Below are 27,719 nucleotides of genomic sequence, written 5' to 3'. Positions count from 1 at the left end.
CGCGGTAGCTCTGAGAAACTGCTCTGAAGAGGTCAGGCGAGAAGCCTAGCTTATATGTAATCTTTGGCCTGGGAATATGTGCAGTCAAGCTTACATCTTGGTAAAAGACTACTGCTGTTCACAAAGAACAGACATCTCAGGTTAAAGGTTTTAGTGCTTTTCTATGTAGGGGAAGATGCAAGAGCCTGGCTTCATTAAAATTCTTCCTGAGATATGCATCTAATGATCTAAGGAGCCTGCTTGTCCAAAGCACAGATCACCCATCCTGTTTTCTTCCTAAATTCCTCTCAGGGTGCACGTCGGTCAGCACTGCAGTGGCTGATGACTTAATCTGCATTTTCTTTATTTATCACAAGCCATATAGGAAAGGATTAATAAATGTGATTTACTTTTTGACAAATGACACCCCAAACGAAAGGGCAACTCAGCTCTGGGATAAGGAGCAGTACCCAGGGTATATGTCTAGAAATCAATCAGTAAAAAGACAGGCAATTTTTTTTTCCATGCTAGAGAATAAGAACATAGGAGTTACAGAGCAGTCAATACCTCACTAGTAACTGTGGAAATGCAGGTGAAAACTGTGAGATACCGTTTCACAGCAACTAACAAGAGGAAACGCGAGGGTCTCTGAGGGAGGTTCAGGAGACGGCCCTGAGCTGCAGTGGGGGCAGGCCCTACACACGCCTGCCCAGAGCCCCCATGGTGCAGCTCCTGGGAGAGCAGAAAGGCACAGGCCCCAGGAACACACCTGAGTGTGAAGCTTAGAGAAGCCTTCCCTGGGAATGAGACAGGTGAGGGGTTTTGTGCAGCACGGATTGTAAGGGGAGAAAGGAAATCCCCTAGGAGCGACTCGGTGGGGAAATGGCAAATGAGCTGAGGGTTGGCTGCACGATCCGACGCAGCACAGCAGTTAGAATACGGGAACAAGTTCCAGTGAGACCACAAACAAATCTCAAAGACATGATGTTGAGGTTAACACACTACATGTCCTGCGATATTATCATTTACAAAATATGCACGTGACGGAAATGTGTTTCTCAGATGTATTTGCTCTTCACCCACAGTTCCTGGCTCCCAGTTCCCAAAACCCTTGGAATTTTCATATCGATGAGAGCAATGGGAGTATCCTTTGTTCTAACATTTGGCCTCTTGTCTTCAGTTTCTGAAAGTGTTTCACGGCCATGAAGGTGAAGTGGTTGTCCTGTTATCCGTAACAAGCCCTGTCTATCACAATTGGGTTTACGCTAATGAGGTGACTTTTGTATCCCAGCCCAGGGTGGGGGCTGGTTGCCAGGAGAACCAGCCAGGTGATTAGGGGGCTGGAACTTTCAGTCCCACCCCCTGATTTCTGGGGAGGGGAGGGGAGGGGCTGAGGTTGAGTCAATCACTATTGGCCAATGACTTAGTCAATCATGACTATGTTTAATGAAGCCTCCATAAAAACCAAAAAAAAAGGAGTTCTTTTTGACCCTTTTTGGAGAGTTTCCATGTCAGGGAACCAGGAAGGTTCCTGGTGCCACCGTGCTGGGCCCCCAGCTCCACGAAGACAGAAGCACCTTTGTTCAGGACCTGGCCCTGTGTGTCTCTTCGTCTGGTTGTTGATTCATATCCTTTAATATCCTTTAATAATAAATCACTAAACTACTGAGTAAACATAAGGTTTTCCTGAGTTCTCTGAGCCATTCTAGCAAATTAATGGAACGACCCAGAGGAGGGACTCATGGGAACCTCTGATTTATAGTCAATCTGTCAGAGGTACAACCTGGACTTGTGTTTGGTGTCTGAAGTGGAGGGCAAAATCAGATTCTATCTCTGGGTTGATAGTGTCAGAATTGAGTGGAATTCTCAGATTCCACACTGGCATCAAGAACGGCTTGGTGTGAAGAAGCCTCCACACACAGTCATTGGAATTGGGTCCAGGAACTCTTCTCAGTATGACACCATTATGTAAAGTTTAAAAATGTGCACCCCAATGTTCACTGCAGCACTATCTACAGTAGCCAAGACATGGAAGCAACCTAAACGTCCATCGTCAGAGAAATGGATAAAGAAGATGTGGTATATATATACAATGGAATATTACTCAGCCATAAAATAGAATGAAATAATGCCATTTGCAGCAACACGGTTGGACCTAGAGATTCTCATACTAAGTGAAGTAAGTCAGAAAGAGAAAGAGAAATGCCGTATGATATCACTTATATGTGGAATCTAAAATATGACACAGATGAACTTATTTACAAAACAGAAACATACTCACTGACATAGAGAACGGACTTGTGGTTGCCAAGGGGGAGGGATGGAGTGGGAGTTTGGGATTAGCAGATGCAAACTAGTATATACAGGATGGGTAAACAACAATGTCCCACTGTATAGCACAGGGAACTATATTCAATATCCTGTGATAAACCATAATGGAAAAGAATATCAAAAAGAATGTATATATATGTATAACTGAATCACTTTGCTGTACAGCAGAAATTAACACAACATTGTAAATCAACTATAGTTCAATTAAAAAAAAAATTTCAAAGCAACACTATATAATGTGCACAGACACACACTTTTGTTGTGGAAGCATGAAAACACCCCAGGCATGACCCACAACCAACGAGAGGTGAGTGGTGACCCAGAGGACGAGGGGGACACCCTGGCTGCCCATGTACCACTCTACATATTTAAAATTAGAAGAGAAATGGGGACCAAGTACGGGGAATGACATTTTAGACTGTTAAGAGTTTTCTGTTTTATTTTTGATGCCATGTAAACTGAATCTAGACGGTGGATACGCGTCTATTATATTATATGCGGTACATCACATTTAACATTTTTACTGATGAAAATAAAGGAAGCGTGTGGGGAGGAGGCTGTCCGCAGTTAGGGTGCTCAGCAGCCACTCGCCACGGCAGCTACTGAGTCTTTGAAACGTGGCCGGTCCAAATTGAGATGTGCCTTAAGTGTAAAATACAACCAGATCTGTGCACTTCGTATGGAAAAAAAAGAATATGAAAGTCTCTTTCCCCTCCAGTCTCCCAAGAGTGAGCACATGCACTTGCATCAGGGCAGGGGGCAGGGAGGGAGCGTGCAGCACCCTCTGGAATCCGGCATCTGGTCCAGTGGGTAGCTGCTGAATGAACACTGAGATGAATTAGCGGAGGCTGCGTTGAGGGGCTTGGTGACGGGCGTAGGGACGGAGCCCCTCAACCAAGAAGAGGGAGATGCTGAGTTACGGGCGAAAGGCTTAGTTTAGGGTCCTGAGGGACCCTGAAGGGGGCAGTGAGCAGGCCGTTGGCTGAAGGCACAGAGGTATGGAGGGAGCTGGAGATGGTTACACTGCCCACCCCACACCTGGGCTCACAAAACTCCCACAAATGCCACTTGGGAACAGAACCTTGGTCCTGCTTGTGGCTGCAACAGGCAGGGGGCCCAGGCACCAGGCAATGCTGGGTTCGGACTGCTGCTCTCACACCAGCTCCATCCCGGGCACACAGCACGTTCCCTAAGCTTCGGTTTGCCCACCGGTAAAGTGCCATTTCCAGGATTAGCGGAGGCAGTGTCTGCAAAGTGCTTGCCACATGGGGCCTGGCCCATGGTGAGCCCTCAAGACAAGTTAGCCCTTGATCAGGTGATGCCTGTGCTGACAGAGATGGCGGCGGGTGTGGGACCCCGGGGGCTGGCATGCAGGCTCCGTCAAGGCTAGTTGCACGGGCAGGTGAGGGAATGGTCTCCGGCAGCCCCTGGGGCTTTTCCCAGCCTCCAGGAAGGGATGGGGATGGCAAGAGGTGAGGGAGGCGGGAGGGTGGCAGAGCTCACAGCTGTGGGCGGCTCCACTGGGCAGGGGCAGGGGGCACTGCCTCAAGGGCCGGCGGCGCAGGTGGTCCTGCAGGTGCACCTGAGGGGCGCTCCCAGCAAAGGCGACGTCCCAGCGGGGCCACGACACGGGGCGGGGACAAGGGTCCAGGAATGGGCAGAGGCGCTGAGGGGACTGTGCGAACCAAGGCTGGGAGGTGAAAGAGCAGGTGGGCAGAAAGCCCTTAAGATGAGCAAGACCGAGGCCACAGCAGGGTCCGCGCTGCCCCAGGCGGAGAGGCCTGGAGACGGGAAAAGCCCCCTTTTGGAGCAGCCTGGGGCCGGGAGCACACAGTCCATGGCCTTTCACCTGAACCCGAGCGGAGTCTCCCAGCGGGAGGAGAGCCTCTGACACCAGGGCCACCCACCCCCCAACCTGCCAAGAAGAGGAGGGTGATACGTTCCAGGCTGGATTCACAAAATATCGCAGTCTCCGGGGCTCTTATCTGAAAATGTTTGCGAATACACCAAATGGAACTTATTTTCAGAAAGTTTTTCGCCTCGGGGGGTTAATTTTACTCTTTCAGCTTCTTTTAGAATGTTCATCTGACAGCTGACGAGGGCTCCACCAGCTTCATGCCTGTGCCCCGGTTCAGGGACGGGGTGCCTGTTCCCAGGGGTCCTCAGAGCTGGCCCCAGGCAGGAAGGAAGGAGCAAACCACTCAGCCTCAACTGAGTTCTGTACTGGGTTCAGTATAGTTCAGCACTGTCCCCCCCCAAATTCTTGTTCACCCAGAACATGGCCTTATCTGGAAATAGGGTCTTTGCAGATCACTCTGGACTAGAGAGGGGCCTAAAGCCAATGGTGTCCTTTTAAGAGGCAGAGAAGGACGCACAGAGGTGGAGGCCACGAAAGGCGGGCAGAGAGAGCGGTGAGTCCACAGGCCCGGGCACGCCTAGGACTGCCGCCCCCAGCAGCCTGGAGGGAGGCACGGAACGGATCCTTCCTCAGAGCTTCCAGAAGGAGCCAACCCTGCCGACCCCCTGACCTCAGACTTCTGGCCTCCAGACTGTGAGAGAATAAATACTTGCTGTTTTAACCCACGTAGTTTGTGATGCCTTGTGGCAGCAGCCCCAGGAAACTAAGATAAGCTCCTAAAACGTCCAGGCGCCCGAGGCAGCACAGAGCCCGCGAAGGTCCAGGCCCGCGTCCTCGCGCCCCTTCCTCTCCCCCCGGACTCAGCGCCGCCGTTCCGTTCGCTTCCCCAAGGAAGCACACCGGCCCCGGTCGCCACGCCTACTTCGGCCCCACCAGACAGGGGCCCCCCGTGGCCCCCAGAGAAGGGTGAAGGGTCAGACGGCTGGGCCAGGTCCATGAGGGTTTACTTTTCTTCAGAAAAGGCAGTTCTTGAAAGTTTCTGGGTAGGACAGCACAATCTGACACACGTTTTAGGAGAAAGTTGTATCAGGAGTGGAGCTGAAGAAAGGGCTCAGGCTGGCGGTGTAGGAATAGTGGACGGGCATGGCAGGTGTGCGGCCAAAGCCAGCCTGGGGTCAGGGAGAAAGGCAGCCCTCCGGGTGCCAGAGCCGTCCCCATCCCCCACCCCCACCCCACCCCCGTCTGCTGGGAGCTCCTGCCCTCGGTAGAGCCCACGTGGTCGTGACCACACAGTTTGCTCGATCAGGACAAGCGCCGCAGAGACAGGGAGGAAATGATCATTTTGTGGAATGTGCTGTGCTTTGACACAGATCTCACTGGTCCTAAAGTAACAGGACTTCTATTGACATTCTGTTGAGGATCAATAGTAGATAAAAAGGTAAAGTAGAGATCGTGGCTTCTCTACATGAAACAAACATGGAGATTTTAAGAAAACCATTATAAACAGCGACAGGAACCACCAGGCTTTCTCCCACCTCCGCAGTAAGTCCTTAGAATTCAAACTGGGGACATAATGATGTATGGGCACTGTTTTCCAAAGTTACATTTTCTTTTTCCATTTTGGTGGGGGTTTTTCCTGAAAAACGCTAGGCTGAAAAGTAGCAAATTAAGCAAAGATATTGGATCATCTAGAAAATAAACCAATGGACATTAGGCTGCTGCCTCTGTCTCCTACAAAAATAGGTACACAGGTATATAAAGAGTTTATTCTTATTTATATGCCAGAATTCATTTTTCTTCGAGTCTCTCATTTATTAATTTTCATTCATATCTTGGTGAGAAAACAGTGCTTTGGGGCAATAACAGCACTGAGGGCTTGCATGCAGCCCTCCCCCGGCCCGGAGGTCACCCAGAGGTCAGTGCACACCAAGCCCAGCAGTGTCTCCCCAACACTGCCGCCTGGGAGCCTGGGAACTCAGCCTGCGCCCAGCCCCCTTGACCCCGGCGCCCCCCTGCTGTGGCTGGCTGTGCTGTGCTGGCTTCTGGGTGAGGAGCCGTCCCACCAGCTCGCCACACCTGGATGCGACAGAGTGTGCAGGTCTATGTGGTGCCGCTCAGCACCCACAGGTGCCCTCCAAGTTGTGCTCCTATGATGCCTTGTCAAGGGAAGCACCAGCCCACGGCCAGGCCACTCCACCCGACACGTTGCACCTGGCGTCCTGGGTGCCCCAGGCAGGGCCACTGGCCTGGCCCTCAGACATTGCCGGGGAGGCTGTGTGTGTGTGTGTGTGTGTGTGTGTGTGTGTGTGTGTGTTCATACACTGGTGCATGTTCTTGCAAACAAGTGTGTGTGTGGGAGTATGAACACATGCATGCATGTGTACATGTGCACACGTGTGCATTTGTGTTTGTGGGCTTTCCTATGTGTGTGTGCACTCATGTGATGTGTGTGCACGCTCATATGTGCATGCATGCATCGCACATAACTGTGTGCCTGTGTGTGCATTCATAAGTGTGTGTACATACGTATGTGTGTGCCTCTGTACACGTTGGAGGTTCCCACCTGCTCGGCGTCATGACACCAGCCAAGAGTAAAAACATTGCTCACCAGCAGTTTCATCTTCACCACAAACACCATCTGCCTGATTTTTTAAATTAAATGATTGTTTAATTGAATATCAGTCGAAAATTCAGTTTTGTGGTTGCGATTTGTGTTGCCAAGAGCACCTCCTCTGCCTGAGGAAGCATGTAAACCCAGGCACTCTGGGATCACTGGTTCATCAGTCTTAAGAAAACACGGCTTGTTTGGTGACTGTGTCATGTGTGGTGTTAATTAAATTATTCTTTTAAATATAAACAACCTTTATGTTTAAAATAGTAACTTACAAACTCAGCATTAAGTGATGTAAAAACACTAAAATGTGTTTAATTTTGGTATTTCATGATGATAATAAACTCTTGGTCTGGCCTCCACCAGGCCAAGAGTTTATCATTATTCTGAGAAATAGAATAAGACCCATATTTTAAGAAAGCTCCAAGAACTGGCATTATTTTCCAAGGAGCATAAAGAATCAATTCTAAACAACTAACTTAAACTTTCAAAAAGGAGAACAAGCGTGAATGAGAAGGGCTTGCGCGGTGGATAAACTGCCAGGACTCTGGAGCCATCACAGGAAGTTCGTCCCAATTAGAAGGAAGCTGGGCAGCTTCACGATTCTCCACTCGTTTCCCCGAGTACTGGTCTTTGGAACAATTTGAGTGTAGGGATATTTGAGATTTTATTTCCTCTAGTAAACTTTAAAAATTAAAACCCTGGTATCCCACATCATTATATCAGCCTCTATAACGTGGACTTAGCCATATTCATGGAGTTAGAAACACACCTTTAAAAATCCCATCTGGCTTCTTGGTCAAACGTACATTTGACAGGGCAGAAGCCGCTGTCCGCACCCCCAGATGCTCTCTGCTGCCCCGCCCCGTTCTGCCCTTCTGCTCTACCCCAAAGAAAGTTTGACACTTGATTTTGCTTGCAAATTTGAAAGATTCATAAGGCATCTAACATTTTCAGCTGCACAAACCGTGTAGACAGAACCTCAGAAAACAGGAAGGATACGGGAGGGCCTGACAGCTGACGTCTGTGCTGCTCACGCATTTGCTCCGTGCCGGGGGTCCCCGCCCAGCTGCCTTCCGCAAGAGCCCACCGCGTGCCCAGCCACTGGGCACACACTGGCCAGGCTGCCTCCTCGTTAGTTCTGGAAGGCAAGCCTTGCAGCTGCCGGTGAGGTCTCTGCCCCAGGAGTGAGGAGCAGCCCTGCTCAGCGGGCAGGAGATGCCTGGCAGTGCCGTATTGATTTGGCTTAGGTAGATGGGGAAAAGTATTTTAAAAGTCACTTGTGCTGCCACTTATCACTTTTTCTACTTACATTGATGGCCAGTGGGCTGGGGGTGTGGGGGCAGGGGGCGCCAGGCCATAAGGACCGGAGTGGGACTAGTTGGGCCGGGCCCTCAGCCTGGCTGAAGCCAGAGGCCCAATATGGACCATTATCTGAAGAGGTCTGTGGATGAGGACCTAGTAGGTTGGCTCTGGATGATTCTTCTTCCTCGGGTGGCATCAGCATAACAAGGAGAAGACACTGCCCGTGGCCTCTCCGATCAGAATCCCCAGGTTTCAAAGTAATTGTCCAAGCATCAGCACGACTGCTTTGCCTCCTCCACTGAACGGTGACAGGTCTGCACTTCTCTGAGTGGAAAGAGGGCCTCCTCTCTGTAGCAGTTTCCATTGCAGCTGGGCAGTCTGGCCAGGTCCCGGCTGGATGTGGGCCTCGGTCACCTGGGTACATGGGAACTCGAGCTGCAGGCAGTGCCCTGGGAGCTAAGGAGAGGTCTCACCCAGAGCCTGCACCCGGAAACTACATCTCCAACGCTACATCTGGCTACTTATTCACAGTTAGAAGTGGACCCCTATACACTCTAGAGAGATTACACATTATTTCCTTAGCTTTTGTCACCTCAAGTGTCTTGTGCTGTGCTCACCCTAGCAGAGCACAGAGTGTATCCTCAACTCCTTTTGCAGGAGGCACACACCATTTGGGTCAAGGTGGGGCTCTGCTTAGAGCACGTTCAGAATTAGCAGCACACCTGCCTGGCACCACAATTCCAGCACATGGGAGTTGGATCACCTTTTCCCAAGATTCAGAGCCTGCCTGGCTCCCAGTCAGCCCACAAGACTGGGTGGAAACACACTTCACCATCATCTGGAACGCATTTCATATTGCATGTGTAAACATGCACACACATGCATATCCTAATGATTTGAAAGTATGACCTTCACATCAATTAAGGCTATTTAAGGGGTATATTTCAAATGAAATGCTATAATATTCAAAATCACCAGATTAATGAATTAATCAACAGGATAATAATCTTTGCCAGAAAAACTATGACTGTGATTTTCCAGAATAGGATTGGATTGTTCTTATGTATTAACCAAAATAAGCTCAGCTTCGCTGTAAAAAACCCCATCGCCAGTTTCCAGAAAAAGAAATGTATGGGACCTGATATACACACAGAAATTTAGTCTCAGAAAGAGGTTGGATTTAGTCAACCAACTAGCATAATACAACTGTTCAAACTCAACATTTGTCTGACCAAATTCAATCATTTCCCCCCAAAACGGATTTGTGTCGACATCCTCTAACCCCAATGTGATGAATATCTCCAATAACATGGCAATTAATTTAATAAAGGAACTCACCAATTTTAAATTGCAATAAATTTACCAAACATTTTCACTGTTTATGGAGAGCTTTACAGTAAGAAAGTATCAACAAAAGCAGGCACATCCGTGTACAAAGTGTTGCTGTTGGGTGCTTCTTCACTTCTTCCATTCCTAAAGGACCAGCTGCTCTGTCTTTCTGTCCTCTCAGCGAGCGTTCTTCCCGCCGCGAAATCACCCTCGCTGGGCGAGCTCTCACTCGGGTCTCGGGGGGCGCCCAGGGAACGCGCCCAGGGAACGGACTTGCCAAAGAGAAGTGCGGTGGGGCGAGCCAACCCCAAAACATTTATTGTAAACTTTAAAATGGAGTCCGGATACGAACAGACACAGAAAAGAAGAGAAACCTCCCAGACACAGAAATAATCATACTGGAGGGCCAGTCTCGTGGCGGGTGGCCCCCAGAGGCGCTGGGCCAGACCGCCCCTGAAGATGCGTCGCCACGGAGAGGCCTGGCTCTGCGACCCGCCAGCCCCCGACCTCCCTCGCTGCGGTGGCGGGTAGGGAGGCGGCCGCAGTACATCCGGATCGGCCCCGGGGGCTCAGCAGGCCCGGCTCGGCTCCCAGGGGCGCGCCGCCTCGCAGGGCGGCCGGCAGCAGTAGGGGTAGGAGGCGTTGAGGTCGGGGTCCGAGGGCGCGTACCCCGGCAGCTCCACAGACGGGTGCCCCCCGCAGCACACCTCCACGCCCGCCTCGTCAAACGCGTGGAAGACGCCCACGTTGATGTAGGAGACCGCGTGGCGCGCCGCGAAGCCCGCGCAGTCCCCCGGGGCGGCGAAGTCCGACTCCTCCGGGGACAGGATGGAAGCCTCGCTCGGCCGCTGCTGCAGCCTCCGCCCCCGCCGGCCCCGTCGGCCCCGCCGCGCCCGGGAGCCTGGCGGCTGCGCACGGAACCCCGGGCCGCCGCGGGGCCGCGCCAGGGCCCGGCCTCCCTTCCGCCGGCCGCGCCGGCCGCGCCGGGCCTGCGAGGACTTGTAGTTCTTGACCAGCAGGAGGCTGAGCAGGCCCAGGAGGCACTCGAGCGAGTTGAAGACGGTGGAAAGCACCAGGCCGCGCTGGTAGTCCTTCAGCTGGCGGCACTTGGCGGACGTGGCGCTGTCCAGGGTGCTGCGGGCGCGCGGCGCGCCGGGGGCCGCGGCCGCAGTGCCCGCGGCCGGGCCAGGGGCCGCGGCCGGCGCGCGCGGGGGCAGGCAGTAGTGGGAGTACTTGCGTTCCACTAGGGACACGGTGTCGCCGTCGATCACGGCGCCCGCGAAGGCGCTGAGGACCCCGAGCATGAAGACGAGAACGCCGAGCAGGAGCAGGTTCTGGCTGTTCACCCGCCCCGAGGGCCCGGCTGCGCTCCCCGGCTCGCCCGGCGCAGCCTCCGGAGCCCCCGCTGGGGCCGCGGGGACCCCGAGCCCCGGGCCCGGCCCCGGCCCCGCGAGGGGGGCGTCCCGGGGCCCGCAGCAGAGCAGGGCGGCGCCGAGCAGCGAGAGGCCGGCGGCCAGCAGCAGCCCCGAGTAGAAGGCGCCGGCGGCCGCCCCCAGCCGGAACGGCTCCCCGCGCAGCTCCGAGCCCAGCGAGAAGCACTTGAGGCCGACGGCGGCGGCACTGAGCGCGCAGGCGAGCAGGAGGCAGGAGGAGAGCGCGGCGCAGGCCCCGCGGACGCTCCACTTCATCCTCCGCGCCCGAGCCGGCCCGCACCCCGCGCGCCCGCCGCCGCCCGCCGCCGCCCCCGCCGCCTGCGCCTCCTCCCGGCGCCGCGCGGCCGGACCGCCGGCCTCCTCCTCATCCTCCCGCGTCCTCCCGGGCCCGCGCCGCCGCCGCCGCCGCCGCCGCCGCCGGAGCCCGCATCCTCCGCCTCCCGCCGCCGCCGCCGCGGCCCCGCACAGGGAACCGATGCGACGCGGAGGACCGCAGGACGCGCGCGCCCACTCCCCAGCCCGCGGTGCCCCTCCCAGGACGTTCAGCTCCCCCCCCACCCCACCCGCGGCCCGGTGCGCCAGGCCCAGGCGCCGCCCTCCCCCCTTCCCCCCAACCCCCGTAGCCCCTAGGACACCCCTCTGCCGCCTCCCCAAGGAGAGGTGCCCGCTCGCCGCGTCTCTCCGCCTTCCTCCCCCTATCAGCGCCCCTGGCCTCTCTGGGAACGCCACCCCCCACCCCTGCCTCCCTCCCCTGATGCCCCCAGGCCCCACCTCCGGCACCTCCCACCTCTCGAGACCCTGCCTTTGCGCTCCCCTGGTCACAGGGCTGGGGTCTCACTCCATGCCCACCGGCCTGCTAGAAATCAGGAAGCCTGGGAAGTTAGCTTGGGGGCAGGAATAGGGGCGCCCCGGCGCTGAGGGGCTACGGGGGAGAGCCTGACTGCGGGAGGGGGAAGAGGCGAGTCTGGGGGAAAGCGGAAGAAGGAAGAGCCCGGGGGGTGGGGGTGGGGTGGGGTGGGGGTGGGGGGTGGGGGAAGGAGGTTTGAGTGCGGGGGTGGGGGTGGGGGAAGGGACGGGGAGCGAGGAGCTCGGGGGAGGGGTGAGATGAGGGCGGGAGTCCGGATGCGGGGTGGGGGGCAGGGTTTGGAGGAGGAGCTCAGGGGCTGCGACCCTCCGGCGCCGCCCGGGTAGTACCGGCTCGAGGGCGCGGGGGAGGGGGTGCAAGTGCTGCGGAACTGGAGGTGAAGCCTCAGGCAGAACCTTGGAGGAGTCTCGTTGCGCTTTAGTCGCAAAAGCCCTTCTCAGGGATCATGCAGGAATTTCCCCCAGATGCGGGTGCGAGTGAGTTAACTCATCAGAAGGCGGTTCACGGCCTGAGAGCACCGCGGGGGAGGGGGGTGCAGCGCGGGGGAGGGTAAATCGGCTCCTTCCGACCGACGCGGACCGAGAAGAACTCTCGATGAGTGAGAGGAAGGCTTGGGGATGGTTGGGGCGCGGAGATGGCCTTCCCCCAGGCCTCTCTGGGCCCCCAGCCTCCTCCCGGAACCAGACCTGGGAGGGGCGTCTCTGGAAAGCCCTCTGAGGTCCCACCGGGCCGAGCGGCTGGGCCCGCGCCCTCGGCTCTTGCCACACCGTCGCTGCCGCTGCTGCAGCGAGGCACGGGGAGCCGATGACTCACCCTGCCGGCTAATTGCAGCGTTAAATAACTTTGCGCTGGATCCAGGGGAGGCGGGAGTGGCAGCAGCTAGAGAACGCGCTGGGGGAGGAGGGGACGGGGGAGGTGCAGGGGTGCTTTGAGAACACACCCGCGTTCCTGACGCCCGCTTGGCAAGTTCAGGCCTGGGAAGACGTCCCCCAGAACTCACAGCGTCATGCCCCTTCCTTCACAGAGTGTCCAGGGTGCCCGGCGAGCAGGGGCACAAGCCCCCAGAGGTCGCTTGCGTCTGGAGAAAGCCTCACCCGCATTCGCCAGGCAGCCCGCGCGCAGGGGTCCCTCGCCCACGTTCCACGGAAGCCATCTGCCCAGTGAATACATGTGAGCGCCCTTCATGCGGCTCTCTGGACATTTGCGTGGGATTGACTTGAACGTCAGTAGCTGCGCGGAGAAGGAGCAGGTTTGGCGGTATTTTTAGCGGGGGGTGCAGATTTTAGAACGTCGGCTGAACCTCCTGATTCCGTCCTGCTCCGCATGCATGACGACTTGCCAGAAAAGTAGGGGCAGTGAGCCTTCTTTCACATTTATGGTGTATAGGTTTTAAAAGGACAGTGTGTAAATCCGCTTGTATAATAATCGTGGCACCCACGCGCGTAAGCGGAGTTGCCATGAGCTGACTTCCAATGATTATTTCGGTTTCCAGGGAGACGAGGTTTGCAGCCGCCTCCGTGAAGGATGGAGACGCGTCTCCATTCCCAATGCGGTGCCGCAGCAGCCCGATCGATTAGGCTTTGCGGGGGGAAGGGAGCTGACTCGCCTGGTCCTGCGCCCGGCCTCGAAAGGAGGCCTGAGTCGGCCTGGGCGGGCTGCGGGGCGGGGTCGTGCGGCAGCCTCTCAAATCGAAAGACCTGAACTAGGCAGGTCTGTGGTTCAGTATTTCTCCGGGATCTGGCCTCCTCTCTCCTCCGGAGCTCGCCACCGCCCCCTCTCACTAGACACTTCCCTCCCCTTGACCACCTCTATGGTCCTTAAATGAGCCCTGCCTCTTCCACAAGCAGGGCCTTGGCATGTGCTGTTGCCTTTTTCTGCTTTATGTTCCCCATGCCACATCCTCAGCCTTTTCATTTCTTAGCCCTTAGCTTCAGCTCCCTTAGTCGGACCTAACTTTTGTTGGGTGCCCTCTGTCCTGCCGGCAATGTAAAGAGTGCTCCCCAGGGCTTTCTTGTTCAGTCCTTGCAACAAACCCTGAGGCACCTGGCACTGTGATCCTAACAGAGGCTTCCCACCCAAAACCGGGTGACCTGTGGAGACAGAACTCAAACCCAGACTCTGTGCCCTCCCCCTGTCCCCCACCACGCTGCCCCCACCTCCCTGCGCCCCACCTCCACCCCACCTCCCTGCACCCCACCTCCACCCCACCTCCCTGCGCCCCACCTCCCTGCGCCCCACCTCCCTGCGCCCCACCTCCCTCCGCCCCACCTCCCTGCGCCCCACCTCCCTGCCCTCCAGCTCCTAACAAAGAGTCTCCCATAACAAGCAGGATCTCCCAGTGGTCTCAACGTCTGTCTTCCCGACCAGAATGGGAGCTCGGTGCAGGCAGGGTCCGTGTCCAACTTGTCCCCACCTTCTCCCCATCAGGGCTCGGCCCTGCCCTAGCCGAGCAGAATGGACGAGTGACCAGATGGATGAATGGGTTGATGGCAGCCAACCTGGGGTTGCTCTGTCCTGTGACAGCATCTAATGTCAGTCCAGGTTTGCTCCCAAGGAGAACAGGGCCAGGTGACACAGGCCAGGCCAGCAGGCGGGAGAGGACCCACCTCCCTGTTGCAGAGAGCTTGTGGAGCTCTGCCGGCAGAGAGCGACCAGCGGGTGTCCTGTCATAAAGTGTCTTGAGCTGTGCAAGTTCGGACTTCATCCTGAGGATGGGGAGACCCTAGAAGGGCCAAAGGATGCTGTGCTGTGTTTTACAAGCACTGCTTCGAGAAGGCTGGGCTGGGGAAATGGCGGCATGTGGGGGTTCTCGTGCAGGTGGACAGTCCTGCCCCCATCACAGTGTTCATCTCGGGGTTTCCCCCCCGCCCGGCCTCCCACCGCCTGGCACTCAGCAGATGGTCAGCTATCTTGCCGAGAGTGTGTCTGTCTCCCCTCTGTGTCCGCAGGAGGGAGGGGCAGAAGTCTGGGGTCCCTGCCATACAAAGCTCACAGGGACCCTGTAACCGCCCACTTTCACAGTGAGCGCCTCTGCACCTGGGCTGGTTTCTGACACCTACGACCAGGGGTGTAAATTAAAACAACCCATGCACATTTTGAAAGTTAATTCCATTGCTTTTTGACAGAATCCTTTTCCCCAACCCCTGACCATCTCACCTGTGAAGCTCCTCCCCTCCCAGCCACCCGGCAGCGGCCAGCGGGGACCCTGGCACAGCTGCGGTCCAGGGAGTGACTTGGGGGCCCCACAGTGAACTCTGAGGCAGGGAGCTCACTCCGGAAAGAAGCACTGCCCTCGTGAGAAATGCCCCTCTAGGTGGTGAGGGGCAGGTGGGAAGGAGTAAGTTTTGCAATCACAGACCCTACCACATGCCAAGCAAATCCACAGGGACCCTTGAGTCGCCAGCGCGTGGGACGCATCACTGCCACATTTTAAAAACAGGGCACAGAGAGCAGAGATGACGACGTTTTTAAACCGTCATGTGTTTTTTTCTGATTACAGAGGTAATCATGTGTCAAGTGAAGAATATTTTCCCTATTAACTTTAAATTGCATTTTAATCTTACATATTTATTAGCATCTAAAATCCAATCTCCTACAGTGTTTACTTCAATTAATTTGGCTGATTCTAATTATTTTTTCTAATTTGTTTTTCATTTAACTTTCCAGCATTTTTATCCTTTATCTTTTTAACTGGTTAGATGCTCAAATGTTTCTGTTATTATTAATTCTAAGCCCCTTTTTTTTCCAGGAACAATCAATATTGATCTTCACGTGTAGGTGCAGTGTGTGCGTCTCTGTGCCAACGCTGCACAAGTGATGGTTCACGTAAAGCGCTCAGTCTCACAAAAGCAGAGCCAGTGAATTATTGGCGATACAGCATGCACTTTACTGTTTTATAAGCTTTTGTCTTGTACAATATAATAGAGCCACAGGAACATCCATAAAATATGCATGGAACAGTTTAATGACATATATGAGCACCTGCGTCCTTGCCACCGCATCAGGAAACAGAACACTGAAGATGCAAAGATGCAGCTCGCCCTGCCCTCCCCCAAAGGTTCTGCCGACTTCACTGAAACCACTTCTTTGTGTTTATTTGTACTTTGATCACCTAAGCATGCACCCCTAAACATTTCAGTTTGGCTTTGCCTGTTTTTTGAACTTTATACAAATGGAATCATAGAGCATGATTGTTGCACATCTGGTTTCTTTCGTCCAACTGAATGCCTGTTGTTGTGTCTGTAGCTTATCCCTTTTAATGCTGGTACTAAGCCATTGTGTGAATGTGCCACAATTTATCCATTTTACTGAGGATGAGCATTTGATTGTTTCTAGTTTGGGGATATTATGAATAAAGCTGTTGTGAACTTTCTTATGCTTGTGCACTGATGCACTTGAGCCTGCATTTTGTTGGATCATGAGTAATGTATATGTTCAGATTTTTGTGCGTGTTTTTATTGAGACACAATTTATGTGCAATAACAATCACTGATTTTAAGTGTTCGATTCAATGAGTTTGGACAACTGTACACATTGGTATAAGTCACCACCACAGTCACAATACAGGACTAGTCCAAACCCTCCACCAAAGTTCCCCTTTTCAGCCATGCTCTCCTCCACCCCAGGCCCTACATAACTGCTCATCTGATTTCTGTTGCTGTAGTTTTAGTAAAAACTTTCATGCTCCTACAATCAAAGTATGTAGTCTTTCATGTTTGGCTTCTTTCACTTGACAATGCTTTGTTTTTATTGTTGAGTAGAATTCCACCAAGATTTGACTATCCATTCACAAGATGATGGACATAGTTTGTCCATGTGGAGTGACTATGAGTTAACATTCACGTGCAAGTCTTTTGTGAACGTATGTTTTAATTTTTCTTGGGTATATACTTAGGAGTGGAATTGCTAGGTTGTGTCTAACGTTTACATTTAACTTTATAAGAAACTGACTCATTGTTTTCCAGAGTGGCTGTACCATTCCACACTGCCCTCAGCAGAATGAAAGTTCCCAGCACTCCATCCCCTCACCAAACCTCGGTGTTATCAGCAGTCTTCTTAGTAATGCTGACCAGATGATTTTGATTGGAATTATACTGAACCGATAGATTAATTTGAGCATAAGTGATATGTTAGCAACGTTGAATCTTCTGATCCATGAACAAGGTTTATCTCTACATTTATTTAGGTCTTCATTAATTTCTGTCAATATTTTATAGTTTTCAGTATACAGGCCTTGCACACATTTTGTTAAATTTACCTTTAAGTATTTTGTATATTTAATCCTTCTGTAAATGCTACTTTAAATAATACTTTCTTGTCCAATTGTTTGTTACTAGTATATGGAGATACATTTGATTTTTCAAGTTGCCTTTTAATTCTGTAACCTTGCTAAATTGACTTACGCTAGCAGCTAGTTTTGTAGATTCCTCAACATTTTCTATATAGACAATCATATCACAGGTAAGTAGAAACAGTTTTAATGCTTCTTTTCCTACCTGCATGCCTTTTATTCTTTGTTTATTTGTTTGTTTGTTTATTGTGCCTGCACCGCAGCAGGGATCTTAGCTCCCTGACCAGGGAAGCACAGAGTCCTAATCACTGGACCACCAGGGAATTCCCCATTGTTCCTGATTTCAGTGGGAAATCATCTGATTTTTCATCCTTAAGTATGATGCTTTTCTGGAGAAAATTTTCATCAGGTTGAAATCTATTTCGAGTTTTCTGAGAGTTTGTTTAATCATGAACAGGTGATGAGTTTTGTCAATTTGTTGTTGTTGTATTTGTTGAGATTATTATATGGCTTTTCTTTTTCAGTCTGTTAGTATGGTGAATTACATTTATGGCATTCCTAATCTAATTCCCACTTGGTCATTCTCAGGCAAGTAGCATCTATTGCCTATTATCAGGAAGAGAGGTACAGATACTTCTGCCCACTACATCTTGCTTTAGGAGTCACCAAGGAAAACACAATACAGTCAAGCACTCGATGGAACAAGCTTTACGCACACAGAGAAGTGACAGAGCAAAATAACAGCTTCACAAGTGAGTGTTGGTCTCCCATGGCCAGCGGGTCCTTCCCAGCAGCTGATATGTGGCCATTAGCCTGCATGCACCCGGCTTGTGCTGCAGCAGGAGGACCCCGTCTCCTCCCTACAAGGAGCAGATGTGGGGCTGGTCAGGTGCCCTACGGCATACACTCCTAAGCAGAACAAAGGAACACATATTGAGCCTAAAACAGGGGAAAATATTCCCACACAAGGTGACAAGCCCAGTACAGGCTTGAGGACTCTTTACCTCTTGGTGAGGAAGTGCTCCAGGCCCAAGGCCCATTGTTATGGGCCAAGTGGGGGATTAAAAGACTGTGTGCACAAGACTGCCTTTCTCAACAGTCATAATGTGTTGCCCTTTTTATGCTGGGGCGGATGTGATTTGCTATTATTTTGTTGAGGATTTTTTTTTTAACATCTTTATTGGGGTATAATTGCTTTACCATGGTGTGTGAGTTTCTGCTGTATAACGAAGTGATGTTGAGGATTTTTGTGTCTAGGTTAGTGAGGGATACTATGTTTAGTTTTCTGGTAATGTTTCTGTCTTGTTTTAGTGTCACGTGATGCTACCTTCATAACTGGGTTGCGAAGTACTCCCTCACTTTCCCTTTTCTGAAGAATCTGTAGAATTGGTATTATTTCTTCCTTAAGTGTTCGGTAGAATTCACTTGTGAAAACGTCTGGGGTTAAAGTTTTCTTTCTGGGATGATTTTAACTATACATTCAATTTTTTTAAACAGTTATAGGGCTACACAGGTTATATGTTTTTCTTGATAAGCGTTAGTAGTTTGTGTCTTTTGAAGAATTTGTCTACTACATTTAAGTTTTCAGATTTGTTGGCATAAAGTTGTCCACAATATTCCCTTTTAAGTTGTGATTTTTATTATATGTAATATATATCTCAATAAAGCTGAAAGAATAAAATGTTTAAAACTTAAAAAAAAAATTTATGTCTGTAGGATCTGTAGTGAAATTCCCTCTTTCATTCCCGATATTGATAATCTGTGTGCTTTTTGCTTGATCAGTTTGGCTAGAGGTTTGTCAGTTTTTGACCGTTTGCAAAAACTAGTTTCCGGTTTCATTATTTTCTTTATTTTTTGTTTTATATTTCATTGATTCTGCTCTTTTATTTTCCCCCTTTTTTTCTGCTTACTTTGGCTTTAGTTTGCTCTTTTTTTTTTCTGGTTCTGATTTGAGACCTTTCTTCGTTTCTTACATAATCCTTTAATGCTATAAATTTCCCTTTAAACATTGCTTAGTGGCTTACATCAACACTGAGTGAATTGAATCCCTTAGTTTGAACTTGAATTCATAAAAGAAAATTCACTTTTTCTTTACATGCCCCCATAACTTTTTAAGATGGTACCTGATGGAATATACTAGAAGGTAGTACTCAAACTGAAAGACAGGAGCTGGGAGAACAGATGGATGGTGGATGGAGGGATAGGTAGGGGACTTCACTGATAGTCCAGTGGTTAAGAATCCACCTTCCAGTGCAGGGGACATGGGTTCGATCCCTGGTTGGGGAACTAAGATCCCACATGCCACGAGGCAGCTAAGCCTGTGCACCGCAACTACCGAGCCTGCGAACCACAACTAGAGAGAAGCCCACGCGCTGCAACGAAGATCCCGACACAGCCAAATAAATAAATAAATAGGATAAGTGGATAAAATAAAATGCAAGATGGAACAGGACCAGTGGTGACAACGTGTCATGAACTGGGGGACAGGATTCACTCAACTCCAATCTGCGGTTAAAAAGGAAGTTAACTTCTTGTGTTGCGGGGGTAGTAATCAGCCTCAGATGAGAGTGGCTTACAACCATCAAAGTATCCCTCACTCATATTTCATGGTTGCAGGAAGCTGTGGTCTGTCTTCTTCATTCTAGGACCCCAAATAGCCCCTTTGGGGATGTGATGCGTTCATAGAAGAGGGATAAAGGGCCCTGGAGGCCCCCACGACTGCTGAGAAGTGCCACTCTTGCTTCCTTCCACATTCCATTAGCCAAAGCCACAGGTCAGTGGCCTGAGGTCAGTTGCAGGGATGTGGGGGTGGAGCTTAATCCTCTTACCAGACGCCGGCCACTGCTTTTGCGATCCCCGCTGGGCAGTAGTATTTTATCCCAACTCCTTACTTGCCACCTTACGCGCAGCCACGGCTTCTTCTGAGCAGACTGATCCTTTGAACCAGAATATTCTGTCACAGGGCTTTTCAGCGTTCCTCTTGGCCCTTGGGTCTGTGATCATCACCTGAGTTTTCTGTCTCAGTCAAGCATACGTCCCGTCTGAGGGGAGGGCCCATCCCTCTCAGCTTGTTTCCTGTGCATTCAGACACTCCCACGGTGAGTCTCACTCTGAGATTCACGCTCAGGCCGCAGAGCCTACTGGTCTGTTTCTCTGGGGAGCCCCGGCTCACAGGATAACAGCCGAATTTTCCCCACCGGTTGAGAAAAGCTGCTCACAGGGCTGAATGGACACCCGCTGAGGAGGGTGGGTTCCGGCCCGTCCCCTCGAGTTCTCGGCGCTTCCCTCCTCTGGGCTTGGCCCTGCCCTCAGACTTGCCTTCCCCAGTGCAGCCACGACTGGGCAACCACTGTGCGTGTCCCAGAGCAAAGAATCATGACTGGCCAGCATGGCCCGGGTGCTTCCCTCTGCACCGGTGGCAGTTGCCAGGAAACATTCGAGGCAGCTCCAAGCTGGCCCCCAGCCAGTCTCTGGCCCCAAGATGAGGCTGGCTTAGACCAGGCAAACTACAGTCCACAGCCAAACCTGGCCCACCACCTGCGTTAGCCTCGTGGGGCTGCCCTAACCGAGTACGCCACGTGGGGGCTTGAACAGTTTATTATCTCTCAGTTCTGGAGGCCAGAAGTCCAGGCCTCTCTCCAGCTCCGGTGGGGGCTGGCTGCCCTTGCGCCCCTTGGTTGCAGACACAGCACCGCAGTCTCTGTCTCCGTCCACGAGTGGCCTTCTCCTCTGTGCTTCTTCTTATAGAGACACCACCCACCCTAGTCCAGTAGGGCTCATCTTAAATGGGTTACATCGGCAAAGACTTTATTTCCAAATAGATTCCCATTCACAGATTCCAGGTTAAAAAAACAAAAGGCAGAAGTTAATTCACCGAGGCCTTCTTTACATTTTTAAACAGAAAAGACTGTGGTACCTGTGGTACCAAGGGGATGCCTGCTTCTACTCCCCTGCCCCCCTGAGCTCTCCATGTGCCCCTCTCAACCCACCCCATGGAGGCGGAATGCTACTTGGTTGGCAGTCACAGCCATGGGTCCTTTTTTGGTTGAGCTAAGTGAAGCTATTAAAATTCTGTAAGCTTGAGGGATCCCATCTCTTCTGCCCCTGGATCCATGTAGGTAATGGCCCGGGAGGCCCTTACCTGGGAGGCAGGCAGCATTTGCAAGGCCACCTGGCAGCACCCGAGGCCACACCTTCTCTGGAGGGCTGGCAGCAACAAAGGTGATGGTCCCCTCCATCCGCTCTCTCAGCTGTTCCAGAACTGGGGCGGAGAACAAGGCAGCATTAAATTCCCCTCAAAACTCAAACAGGAACATCCTAAATGTCCATGAATAGGAGACTAATTAACTAAATAAGTGTGGAACCTCCACAAAATGGAATTCTGTGCAGCCACTAAAAATGGTGATGGGCAGGCCAGAAAGGGCCGGTGCCCTGGGTTCCAGTACAGAATCGCTGGCTTGGACTTGTGTGCAGAGAGGAGGGACCAACATCGCCAGCAAAGCTCCTGGCAGGGAAACGGCGCCAGTGAGCATGGCTGCATCTACCCCCTGGACCCGACACAGCCCCTTCGTGGGAGGTGGCAGGGTGAGCCTCTGCATTGCTAGCTCTCCGACGACACGTGTTTTCTTATGTTACTTCTAACATGTCCGATTCAGCTGGAGAGCTGCCTCCTGTTGGGTGGTGACCCACTGGGAACACTGCGTGAGACTCCCACTGTGGCCCCTGGGGTTGTCACAGCGCCCCAGGCCCTCCCTCTGGTCCACCTCACGCCCTCTGACCTCCCGCCTGCGGCTCGGGGGGGGGCACAGTCCCCCTTGGCTGCTTCTCCTGCCACTTCTGGCCGAGGGTGGACCGCCACCCCATGGCAGGGCGCCAGGGTTTCTGAATGGCAGAATGGCTGCCCACAGGGCTGGGGTGCCCCTGAGGGTGTGGAAGCTCACTCCCCACGGGGCAAGCCTTGGCCAATGGGAAGCGGGAGACCGGAGGAAAAGAGGAGATCAAGTCCCCTCCGTCCTCCTTCCTCCTTCCTCAGCTGTCCTGGGGCACGTGGCCGAATGGTCACACCTGCTGCTCGGCCAACTGTGTCTGTGGCTCCTTGGGAAACAGGGTTCACTCTCCGTCCACCCCCACTGCCCCCGGGATCGTAGCTCTCCTGTGAAGTATTTGCCCCCGGCTCTGTTTTCAGGGAATCAGCCACACATGACAGGACAAGACGCCCCAAATCTTAACGGCTTAAGCAACTTCCTGTCTCATGATCTGTGGGTCACTCATTTGGACGGGGCTCAGCTGGGCAGTTCTGCCAGTCTCGCCTGAGGTCACACTGGGGCCGTGGTCAGCTGGCAGCTGTCCTGAGGCGGGATGGTCTAAGATGGCCACACTCATACGTCTGGCAGTGGGGCCGGCCCCTGGCTGTGGGCCGGGGCCCCTCCGTACACCCCACCTCCTGCCTGCCGCGGGGGACCGGCTCACAGGGACTTCAGTCACCCCGAGCCTCCCTGGGGACACCACAGATCCTGCTGGGATGGGACGTGTTCTGCCTCCTGCCCCTGCCCTCTGTGCTCTGGGCGGCTCGTGGTGCTGGCCCCCCAGCCTCACCCCCGGTAGGTGTGTGGTCCCGTTTGGAGGTCCCCTCACCCCATGCCGGGCTCAAGCACATCAAGGCCCGAGTCCGTGCCACACTGAAGATGATGACAAAACATGAGTGAGGAAGTGCCAGTTTCCCCTGGACACCACCACCCAAACGCCAGGCACCAGCCCTGCTTTCTCTTCTCCGTCTGACGTTGTTTCCTACCCATGTTTTGGCTCCTCCAGATCAACACAGACCCCAGATGGGTGGCCACCTCGCCCCCGTCCCACTGCTCCCAGCTCTGTGCCCCCTCCCCCCAGGCCCCCGCGAGGTTGACCTCTGTTCTCTCCCCAGTCCCAGCCTCCCTGCCCAGCCCTCCGCGGCCTGTTTAGTGGGCCCTCACCATGCACTACGCCCGCACCACACCCTTCATGTCGCCACTGCTCACAAAAACACATGGCAAGGTGCTTGTTGGCTAGAGTCTGCCCCGGAGTCAGGCAGCAGGTGGGGGCGGGGATGCATGGGTCAGAGTCTGAGCGGCTCCCCCTCACCCCACCCCCCGTTAGCATCCGTCCTTTCACGGCGGGACCGCTACCACCTCCCCGTCATCTCTCCAGCGAAACCACCCTGTAAAACGTCTTAATGGAGGTGTCCATTTTCTGCACCACAAATTTCATGAGATTTCTGAATGGGAACTCCGATTTTCTCATCCTTTCCACCTCTTGCCATTCCTCTTGACTGGTTAATTTTAATTTCAGGGCATTTGCTCCTTGTGAAATTGCATCCTCTCCACAGTTTGGGACAAGAACCTAGAACTCTCTCCACGTAATAGCTATTGAGACACGCCTTGCTGTAAATGGCTCCCAGGATGGGCTTGCTGATAAAATCCCACATGATGATGAGGTAAAATTAGCAGGACCCTGGTGAAGGAGCAATCCCATTTCTCCTCAAACGCCCTCCAGGTTCACCTGTGGAGAAGTTACCTGTCACATCCGATGGACCCTTGAACACAGGTGTACGTCACGTGTGCACCCCACAGGTGCAGCACCTCACAGGTGCATCTCAAAGGTGTATCTCACAGGCGCACCTTACAGGAGCCCCTCCAGACACACCTTGCAGGCACCCCTAAGTGGTGCATCCAACGGCATCGAGGCCACCCCTGGGGGCCGCTCAGGGGCCCAGGCACCACCAGTGGGCACCTTGAGAAGTGAGAGGGGAGGAGCACTGCAGGTGAGGCGGCTGGGCACTTACACCCCCGGAGCCACGCGCCCAGGGCTCCTCAGGGCGCTAACGCCGGAGCCTCTGCTCCCACACCTGCAAGCACTTGAGGGCTGGGGGCAGCGAGACCCACCAGTAGCTCACTCACTGCCCCCCGTGTCCCACGAGAGTGCTCCCCACGCACTCTGCGCTGAAGCCCCACCGAGCCCCTCCAGCGCCGGTGCCTCTGAGCCCAGGGCCGTGCCCCCAGCCCAGCCAGAAGCAGGTGCGCGCCTCACACAGGTGAGCGCCACGCCCACGCCCCGCCCTCTGCAGCCCCGCGGGGAGGGGAGAGGAGAGGAGCACATGCAGGGAGGGGGGGCCCCGGGTGGGGTGAGCGGAGGGTCTGGGAAGCATCCCCCCAGCGGCCCGCTCGGCCAGATGGCTGCCTTGTCAGCACTGGCCTCACACGCAGGCGTGACCTGGACTCCAGCTCTGGGGGCTCTGGAAGCCGTCTGGGGCTGAATTCAGAGCGCGGTGACCACAGCCCTGGCCGCAAAGCCAAGCACCAGCGCCCGCCCACAGCACCGCCCACAGGCGTGTGGTTGTCCCTCGGCCCCAGTCACACTCACTGTTTTCAGGGAAGTGGGGGACCTCAGAGCAGATCCGTGAAAAGAACCTGCTGGTGACTCAGTAGAGGCAGGAACGTCGCGGCCCGAGGCCAGTGCCCACGCTTGGCCCGCTGGGCCCACTGTGGCCGGTACAGCTGCCAGGAGCCCGCCCGGGGCCCACGCGGAAGGCTCCCTGGAACGGACTCGTGCAAGCCAAGGGGCGCAGGGCCCACACGCAAACGCGCGCGTGCACGTCTCTACCAGCTCAGTGCACACAAACCGTGCCTCCCAGTTCAGAGCGTGGTAACAATATAGACACAGGCAGCATGAGAAAGACAAAGAAACTTCAGGCTCTTTCCCTCCGGGTCCTCGGTGACTCCTGGTTCCAGCTGAGCTGCTCTGCTCCCGTCTCTCACGGGTGACCAGCATCCCTCTGCCTGAGCCCAGAGCGCCAGGCCCCCCCCAACCTTCGTGAGTGGTGTGCACGGCTGGTCACACACACGTGACGGTGTGATGTGTCACACCGTGGACAGAGCTCCCACCCCCAACCGTCCAGCAGTCCCCGGGCACACGTGCACACTCACACACGCGCGCACCCTCGTCCTCGTGCGCACCCAGCACCCCCGCACATGTAAGCACACACACGTATGCACACACATCTGCACATGGTTTCTTGTGTGACGTGAGAGTCAGACTGACCTGGGATGAGTCCTCCAGTTGTAACCCCCGACCTTTCTGATCGCATCCTGGCTCACCGGGAGGCTAATAGCCGTCTGACTCGGGGGAGGACGGCTGCGGCCTCAGCCGGAGGAGCTTGCTGCCGTCTGGGCCCGTGGGTCCCCGATGGAGGCACGGACGGACGCTCAGGAATGATCCCTTCTGTAAAATATGGCAGTGCCGTCAGTGCAGCTGCGGGTCCTGTGCAAGGAGAGGGTCCAGCAGCGTGAATAAGGGTCCCAATACGTAGGAATTAGGCCGAGAAGGGAGATGCGTGGTGGACATTCGCCAAGACCATTTCTAACTAAGGATGCTGGCTCTTAACAGACAAGAGCCGCCTCTTCACCACATAGGAGAAGGGAAAGTCTGTGCAGACCCCCCTATGGTCCCGCTTCCACATCTTCCTCCCTTCTCCCCACTTCCCTCCGTGGGCGTGGGCAGCACCGTCGGGGGGTCCCTCCACCTCCCCGAGGCAGAGCTGGTGCCCTGCCACCCCACAACACCTGAGCCCGACTCTGGGGGCCCAAGAGACTTGGAGCTACCTGTCGGCCCATCCCAAGTCCTCGGGCGGCCGCTCGGGCAGAAGCGGTCATGGCACTCCGGGGGTTACCCCTCTCCAGGGGTTGGGTGTGAGGGCCTATCCCAGCGCCCAGGATCCCTGCCTCAGGCAGAAGGCCTGAGCTCTTACACTGCAGCCCCCGGTCCAGGGGCTCTGGTTTTCCCAGGAAGCGGGCAGTCCGGGGCCTGGGGGTGGGGGGAGGGCAGGCGTGGGCGAGTCAGCTGGTGCGGTAATCATCGCTAAGAAAGGCTTTGCTGATGACAGTGTTTGCTGCAGGGCCTGGTGCGCTGGGGGCCGGCGCTCCTCCAGACGGGAAGCCGGGCACCATGAGCCTCAGTGAGGAACAGGTGCAGGCGTTCCTGGACCAGAACCCCGGCTTCGCGGACCAGTACTTCGGGAGGAAGCTGAGCCCTGAGGCTGCGGCCAGCGCCTGCGGGGATGGGTGCCCGGCGGGCTGCACCAGCTTCCAAGAGCTGTGCCAGGTGGAGGAGAGCGCGGCCCTGTTCGAGCTGGTGCAGGACATGCAGGAGAGCGTGAACATGGAGCGGGTGGTCTTCAAGATCCTGCGGCGTCTGTGCGCCATCCTGCATGCCGACCGCTGCAGCCTCTTCATGTACCGCCAGCGCAACGGCATGGCCGAGCTCGCCACACGCCTCTTCAGCGTGCAGCCCGGCAGTGTCCTGGAGGACTGCCTGGTGCCTCCTGACTCCGAGATCGTCTTCCCGCTGGACATCGGGGTCGTGGGCCACGTGGCTCAGACCAAGAAGATGGTGAATGTCAAGGATGTGACGGAGGTGGGTCCTGGGCCTCGTGGGAGTTGGCGAAGGGTTCCCACAGGCCCCGAAGGATGAGTCAGCCCACTGGCTGTGAGGGGACCCTCGGCTTTTAGGAAGGCGGCCAGAGAGGCAAGTGGAACAGGTCCCGGCCAGAGCTCGCGGGAAGGAAGGAGGCCCTGAGGTGGCTGCGAGGGCGGCCTGGGCAGGCCCTGCTGCCCCCTTGACCTATGATTCCCTGGATGGGGGTTTGGGGAGGACGGGGTCTGAGCAGGGGCTGGTGCAGAGGCCCAGAATGGAGGGGCCAGTGGACCCCAGAGCCCTAACCATACTGCTCACTGGGGCGAGCAAGTTTGGGGGTTCAGGAGAAGCTGATCCAGGTTCCCCTGTAGTCCAATGGTTAAGACTCGGCGGTTTCACTGCCGCGGCCTGGGTTCAGTCCTGGAACTGAGATCTGCAAGCATCACAGCCAAAAAAAAAAAAAATAGAAGCAGCAGCTGGTCCAGGAGAGGGCAGGAAGGGTGGACGCAGTGCCTGGAGCGGAGAAGTCTGGGAGGACAGGTTCTGGCTGGACGGGAGGGAGGGAGAGGCCAATGACACTTCTGGGGGTGGGGCGGGGCGCCGGGAGAAAAGATGCCCCAGGGGAGAAGGGGGCTGGGACTGGGGGGACCACGCCTGTTGGACATGTGTGAGGGGCAGGGCCCCGAGGGGGCGCAGGGAGAGCCGGCTGCCTTCTCCCGTCCCCTCCGTCCCACCTCGGAGAGGGCCGCTGGTATGGCCTGGGAGCGGGAAGCAGGAGCCTTGGGCTGGCTCACCTCCTCCACTTTCTGTGAAGGAATCCAGAGGGCATCACCCAGCGGGACAGACCTCCGCCAAAGCAGCCAATATCCCCTCGTCCCTGGAGACAAACGGACTTGTGGACGGACCCCCAGACCCCTGGCTCCTTGGCTGCAATCCTCTTAAACTTATCTGCTCAAATAAGCCTCAGTCCAGCGACCTGAATATAGTAATCTCTCAGATTAGCTTCATCTTCACTTCCTTTTTAGGAAATGGGTCACCCGTGAATTGGAATATCAGGAGCATAAATTACCAGGAAAAAAAGTTCGGCAGGAATGGGGGGGCTACAACGAGCGCCTCCCCTGCTCCTCCCTCCCTCCTGTTTCTCCCTCCCTCCCCCCGCCTCTCCCACGCTACATCTTGCCCCCTCCTTCCCGTTTCTCCCTCCCTCCCCCTGCCTCTCCCACACTACATCTTGCCCCCTCCCTTCTTTGAGCCTCCAGCTGCGCCCCCACCTG

The 27,719-nt window shown here is 54.6% G+C and overlaps 2 protein-coding genes across 2 annotated transcripts in view; one reads left to right on the top strand and one right to left on the bottom strand.

Annotated features, from left to right (window-relative positions):
• Window positions 1-9,982: 9,982 nt before the first annotated feature.
• On the bottom strand, window positions 9,983-11,101 carry TMEM271 (transmembrane protein 271). The gene has a single exon (XM_068542370.1). The coding sequence runs from the start codon at window positions 11,099-11,101 to the stop codon at window positions 9,983-9,985; it is 1,119 nt and encodes a 372-aa protein (XP_068398471.1).
• Window positions 11,102-25,977: 14,876 nt separating this feature from the next.
• PDE6B (phosphodiesterase 6B) overlaps window positions 25,978-27,719 on the top strand; it is a 28,119-nt gene continuing 26,377 nt past the window's right edge. Inside the window, exon 1 of the mRNA XM_068542368.1 lies at window positions 25,978-26,445. Coding sequence (XP_068398469.1) covers window positions 25,978-26,445 — 468 coding nt within the window. The remainder of the gene's footprint in view (window positions 26,446-27,719) is intronic.

This window comes from Eschrichtius robustus, chromosome 4 (genome assembly GCF_028021215.1).
Source record: "Eschrichtius robustus isolate mEscRob2 chromosome 4, mEscRob2.pri, whole genome shotgun sequence".
NCBI lineage: Eukaryota > Metazoa > Chordata > Mammalia > Artiodactyla > Eschrichtiidae > Eschrichtius > Eschrichtius robustus.
This window is presented reverse-complemented; position numbering and strand designations above follow the sequence as displayed.

Coding starts and splice junctions, on each gene's coding strand:
- TMEM271 (XM_068542370.1), bottom strand. CDS start 11,101: ATGAAGTGGAGCGTCCGCGGGGCCTGCGCCGCGCTCTCCTCCTGCCTC.